The sequence below is a fragment of the Meleagris gallopavo genome, chromosome 4 (genome assembly GCF_000146605.3).
Source record: "Meleagris gallopavo isolate NT-WF06-2002-E0010 breed Aviagen turkey brand Nicholas breeding stock chromosome 4, Turkey_5.1, whole genome shotgun sequence".
NCBI classification, from domain to species: Eukaryota; Metazoa; Chordata; class Aves; order Galliformes; family Phasianidae; genus Meleagris; species Meleagris gallopavo.
The window spans coordinates 39,339,655-39,346,162 of NC_015014.2; the positions used below are offsets into that span (position 1 = coordinate 39,339,655).

General features: G+C 42.5%; 1 protein-coding gene across 1 annotated transcript in view; it reads right to left on the reverse strand.

Moving 5' to 3' along the window:
- The window catches only part of LOC100544708 (alcohol dehydrogenase class-3), an 8,323-nt gene extending 8,024 nt beyond the window's left edge, over positions 1–299 (reverse strand). Inside the window, exon 1 of the mRNA XM_010710022.3 lies at positions 199–299. Within this exon, the coding sequence (XP_010708324.1) occupies positions 199–210 (12 nt within the window). The 5' untranslated portion in view covers positions 211–299. The remainder of the gene's footprint in view (positions 1–198) is intronic.
- Positions 300–6,508: the final 6,209 nt, after the last annotated feature.

Genomic DNA, 6,508 nt, shown 5'->3' on the forward strand with positions numbered 1-6,508 from the left:
CAGCGCCCCCGGCCCGCCCAGCAGCCCCGCACACGGCCCTCCGCCGCTTCCGGCCTCCCGGCGCGAGGGACCCGAGAGGTGCCGAGCATACCCCCGCACCGCCTCCCGGAAGCGCGTTCTTAGGGGACAAAAAGGGGGAAAAGCGATAAGACCGCTACGCTCGTAAGAAAAAAAGTTCGGATCCCCACGCCGCCTCACCCCGCTGGCCATGGCGCACCGCTCCCGGACGGAGAAGAAATGCAGCACCGCCCCCCGCGCTCGCGATGCGCACGCGCGGTGCGTGCTGCCGCTAGGGGGCAGCGATCACTGTGAGGGGGCGTTGTTTGAGCGGGGAGAGGGAGTTGGGCTGGAGTTCCTCAAGGGCTGTGTGCTGCAAGGCGGGCTGTGCCGTGCTGTGGCGTGCTGTGGCGTGCGGGTGCTCGCTGCTAAGTCGGGTGAGGCTTCAGCCCCCTTTGTGTTAGTAGCCGAGGCTGAAACCCAAGCATAGTTTATCCCTTGTTAAATTCGGCTCTGCCGGCCCCTGCTGTGAGCTCGTTGCTCCTGGTCACCTCCGGTTTGTCAGCGCTCCCAGAAAACCACAGGCCATTCTGTGTTTAGGTAGCTCCAGTAGCTTCACTGGTGCTTAGCTTTTACCTGCAGCCAAGTAACCGATGCGCTGGAAGCTGCAGTGGCTCATTCTGGTAGACAAAAATGTAAGTATGTAAATCATAAATGCTTCATAAATCATTATGCTCATTTTCCATTTGAGATAAGTTTGTTTTGTTTTATTCTTTCTTGGCTTTGAAATACAAGAAAATCCAAGGAAGGAAGTCTTTTGCAAGCTTGGCAGATGCATTTTCTCTCAGCACGTGCTAAGGGATCTGTCAGGGTGCTCCCCTCTGAGCAGTCTGACTGCAGAAGGGAAAAAGTAGCCTTGTGCCAGTATCAGAATGAAAAGGTGATGGCACTGTGACTGCTGGCTGCTACCTCACATGTGGAGAACGGAGTGGCCAGGTGTAGACAAAGGGGATTGACATATAAAACTAGCATGCATTCACACGAGCACTGTCTGGTTCATTTCCCCAAAAAGATTGTACCAGAAGTAATTTTTTTGCCTGCTATTAACACCGCTTCCTAAACAAGACCAATATGATTACTTTTGCTAGAGATATTTCTTTAGAACAGTTCCATTGATCCTTTAATAACTTGTTCCCCTATTCTGCAAGTTCCTGTGTGTAAGTGGAGCAGTGAAGCTCGATGCATTTCAGTGTTAGTTGCTCTATTGCATCAGTATTCTTGTCGGACTTTGCTCTCAAAATTGGCCTTCTGAATTCTGACTTAAGCTCTCTTAAATTGTCCCTATGAAGCACTGGAGGATACTTGTGTAGAATTCAAAAAAAAATATATAAGCTCTTGTTGCTCTTCAAATCAACAGTTTGTTTTATAACATATCTATATCTGGTTGGAAAATAGGAAAATAAGGATGTTTAAATGTTTTTTTTTCTTTAATTTAAAATGTTCAAAACTGACTGATAGTACTTGGGATGTGCTTTGTGAATTATAATGTTCTGGCTTTGTAAATAGAAATTAAAATTTTCAAGAAATGGTTGAAAAGGAAAACATGGTAGAAAGGTAATTTTACTATTCTGAAGTATAATGCTGAAGTATATCAAAGTAAAATAATTTGTCCAATTAAAGCCCCATGCTAGTATAATATTTATAAAATAAATGTGTAATGTGTGTAAAATGTTGATGACATTTTTACAATAGAGATGAAAGAAGCTGGGATAGTGAATGACTTCATATTTTAGTTAGGGAAATAAGTTATTTGGGGAAGTTCACGATTAATATCCTCAGGAAGCTGCTTTCACTAACAATCAAAATTTAAAGGCCTGATCTTCCATGTGTTGATTCTAGTGTGAATATTAAACTAACTACGCAAGAGTAATTTTAAAGACAAAAACAAGGGAAAGGCTGTGATGGCAATACCTTATTTGCTCTTGATAGCATCTTCTGATACATACTAATGTCTTGCAAGTCCTTTGAAGGTAATTATTTGGTCACCTGTGAAACTGGTGACGGTGTAGGAATTAAGCAGGATTTGAGGAGCTTTTTAATTAGCTGCTGAAATCTGAAGTCCTGGAAAGCTTGTAGCCCTTATCAAAGGTGCAGGAGGATCTCCAGGTTGTTGGAAAGTTGAAAGTAATATGTTTGCTGCCTGGAGGAACGGGCAGCTGAAGCACTTCTCGCTAGTGAGCCTCAACAGCAACAGTTGCAGGGTGTTCGGTGAACGTGGCAATCGCACACTCATCTCCTCACACACATCGCTGTGCGCCTGGCAAGCCTAAGCCACCGACGTGCGCTGCAGGCAAAAGGCGGACCTGTGCAGGAATCCGAATTTTCCATCACGGTCGGGAAAGTCCCTCGAGAGCGTGCAGAGAAACCCACCAGGTGGCACTGCGAGGGTAGCAGAGCTCGGTGCACCCGGCAGCGCTTCACGCGGTTTTCGCAGGAGTTCCAAGTAGCTGGTGAAGTGCAGGTTATCGCTGACTGAATGCAGAATTATTTTGTTGCAGTCAAATTTTGTCTTATCAAAGTTGGGTTGTTCTTTTTTTTCGTAAGTGGAAAATAAAGGTTTCTGTCAAATTAGCAAAACTAGGAATAATGCATAATGATACAGGTGGGAGGAACTGTTCAGTTTCTAGCATGTCTGGTGTCTTTTTTTGTTGTTGTTTAGTTGGTTGTTTTTAGTCTCTATACACTTTTTAAGTTCATCATAGAGTTACTAGACTAACTGATGGCTTTTTTGAGACTTCCTCGTACAAAGTTAAAACTGCATGTGCAAAAAAAAAAAAGCAGTATTACAGACATTTTGCTTATTGAAAGGAGCTTGCAGGGTTTTCTTACTTAGAGAAATGCTAGAACTCAAAACACTTAGTGACTTCTTTTGGTGTCCCTGCACTTAAAAAGTAATTAAGAGAAGTAAAGGTATTTTTAAAAGCAGGGAAAGTGGATTCTATTTGCGAACATCACTATGAACTGGCAGCAAGGTGAAATTCGTTAACCTCTGATAACTCGTTTGTGTGTTTATGATGTGCTATGTAATTGTTGACTGTTCTGGGAGATTTCTAGAAGTTCAAAGGGCTGCCTGCTAGGATAAGAGTTTCTCAAAAGAGGTCAAAAGGCATTAATCTTACAGCTCAAAGTAAATGTAGGTTTACTAGAATGACCTGGTCGCGGTGGCAGCCCTGTTCTTTGGGGAAGATTTTGCTTATTAACTACGCTCCTGTATGCATGTATAGCTGTCACATGATGATGAGAAACTTAGGTACTGTCTTATACAGTGTGCTTTAAATTAAATGACTGGCACATTAAGCTTTTTAGGATCCTTCCTTTTCTCCAAGGAAACTGTCCTTGCACTGGAGAGAAACTTAGAAGTTTTCTTCCCTTGGATGGGATCTCTTGTTCTTTGCTAAATTGTCCTTGATACAGGTAAAGTCACACTAAAAGCGAGTATCACAGAAACATCTGTGAAGACTAGATATTTTCAGACATTTTCCAGTGAAGAGGCCTCTATGATCTGCTAAATGATTCTCTGCACCCCATGCTTCCTATGATTCCTTCCATCTTCTGTATTTTGCGTAAAGTAAGATGAATATTTTATTGCTCCATTGTGTCCCTTTATAGTGGTTATATAGTTTGGCAATGAAACTTTTCCAGTGAGGTAGAAGTTTGCTCAAAGTTACCGCAGTCAGCAGGATTTATGAAGCCGCCACTTAGGCTAAGTCCTTGAAACCTGAAGCTGTGGAAATGCATAGCCTCGTTGACTGTATGTCAGTTTTCTTGTTTCGGTATGAAATACTGTACCAAATAAGGTGTTCTTGGAGCATTTGAAGACGTTTTTGTTTGCTTGCTTTTTAATGCATCCAAACTGGTGCGCTCATAAGACTAGATAACAAAATATCCAGCTTCTAAAATATGTTTCATCTGCAATATAATGTAGATTTAATTTCTTGGTACCTTGCCCCTCTCTTGCAATCATAAAGAGAAAAGCATCACTGGTCTATGACAATAAGGCAACCAGATCAACTTTCTTTACCATATGATCAGACATCAGCTTTCGTACATTCTCCACACTCTTCCAACCCGCAACAAAGCCCATAAAACCAAGTTTCATTAACAGAGAACAAACTGAATTTAGTCAATAAATCATGTTTCTGAGATTGCTGGAGGAGAATCACTTTTGAAATATGTTAAGATTTTATAATAGTTTAAAGTGAATGCAAGTTAGGCTGCATTCCTCTACACATTGCTGACAAAATATTTAGATGAATATCAAAAGTTTTGCAGTTCATGAACTGCAAGAGCAAGCTTATCCAATTAATGAATGTATGTGTTTAGAGTTAATAAGTCTAACATAATGTATGGATATAATGGATATACAGATGGGGTGTGTGTGTGCGCATCTGTCTGTCTCCAGGAACTTGGCTAATATAATTTATATTGGAGAAATGAGAGAAAGTCACTCACTCTGTCCTGGGCTCATGAGATGAACTCCTGATGGAGCGGATCTCCAGAGAGATCCTTCCCCACTGGCAGTCAGCTCTTAAATGGGTCTAGGAGAGGTGGAGCCAGGCTCCACCCCTTCCTGCAGCACAGGTGAATTGCTTCACCTGTGCTCATTGCTTGCCTCAGGTGATCAATCAAAGGTTCAGGCCGTGATTCAGCAGCCCCATACACATAAATAATACAGTGATGTGTCTTTGGACAACTTCTAGGATACTTGCAGATGACACCATGCTGAGTGGTGCAGTTGACATGCTAGAGGGAAGGAATGCTATCCAGAGAGACCTGGATAGGCTTGAGAGGTAGGCCTATGCTATCCTTGTGAAGTTCAACAAGGCCAAGTGCAAGGTCCTGCACCTGCGCTGGGGCAGTCCCAAGTACAGACACAGGTTGGATGGAGGATGACTTGAGAGCAGCCCTGAGGAGAAGGATTTGGGAGTGTCATTTGATGAAAGATTCAACATAAGCCAGCAGTGTGTGCTTGCAACCCAGGAGGCCAACCGTATCCTGGGTTGCATCAATAGAAACGTGACCAGCAGGTTGAGAGAGGTGATTCTGCCCCTCTATTCTGTTCTTGTAAATCTTCACCTGGAGTACTGCATCCAGTTCTGGGGCCCCCAACACAAGGACGTGAAGCTGTTGAAGAGGCCCAGAGGAGGGCCATGAAGATGATTGGAGGGCTGGAGGACCTGCCCTGTGAGGACAGGCTGATAGAGTTGGGATTCTTCAGCTTGGGGAAGAGAAGGCTCTAGGGGTACCCTATAAAGGCTTTGTAGTACCTTAAGGGGGCCTACAAGAAAGCTGGGGAGGAACTTTTCATAAGGGCATGAGTGACAGGAAGAGAGGAAATGGCTTTAAACTGGCAGAGGGTAGATTTAGACTAGATGTTAGGAAGAAATTCTGTACTGTGAGGGTGGTGAGAAGTTGGAACAGGTTGCCCAGCGAGGTTGTGAGTTTCCCCTCCCTGGAAGAGTTCAAAGCCAGGAGGATGGGGCTTTGAGCATCCTGTTCTAGTGGGATGTGTGCCTGCCTGTAGCAGGGGTGTTGGAACTGGATATATTAGGTTCACAACTGTGATAATGGCTGTGGAATTAGGAATACAGTTGTTGTCAGGATGTGAAGTAGTGCTTCATGATGAGAAGGGAGAGGGACATAATAACAGTTTTTGGAGCCATAAAAAATGGCTATCAGGTTGAGCACCTCTCTAAGGAAGTTAAACATTGACAATATGATAGACTTGCAAGTGATAATGAAATAAATAATCACTGAGGGGTTTAAGTACAAACTATGTCTCAGGAATGATCTAGAGAACTGATGCTACATTGGGAAAAAGAGCTAAGCTGTACTGTATCTTAACAATCATTCAAGATCTGTTTTCAAGTTAAGTACTTTGATAGCCTTGTCTTTGTGGAGTTTTTTTCTTTTACTCTTATGTGCAGTTTGTTTGTTTTTGTTTTTTAATTTTGTGATATTAAAAAAAAAAAAGAAATGAATCTTGTGTTGCATTCAATTTGTATAGGATCTAGGTTACATTTAAGATATGGCTCATTCCCCACCAAAGAGTATTTAGTGTGGCTATTGTATGTTTTGTATAAGCCAACAGTCAGTGTATTTGTCATATAATGAATGCCAACGAGTTATTCAGGTAAGATTTGTATTGGGACAGTTTACGTAATTCTGAAGGCATAAATTGATTGTTTCTGTTTGCATTAGCTTTGCTGTGTGAAAGACTTAGAAAGGGAATGTTCACTGAGGGACAGCCTGTGACTGTCATCTCTCAAGTACAGGAAAGCAAAACAGACTGCTGTTTTGTGAAACAGAAAACAAAAATACTTTGAAGTGATGGTCTGCTGCGAGGTGGATGCTCTCTAACATTCATCTTTAATAATGTGTAAACATCAGTTGAGTTTAAACAATCCTTTGTAAATACGTTAGAGAGCAAACCCCTTTGTTTCCTGTTGAT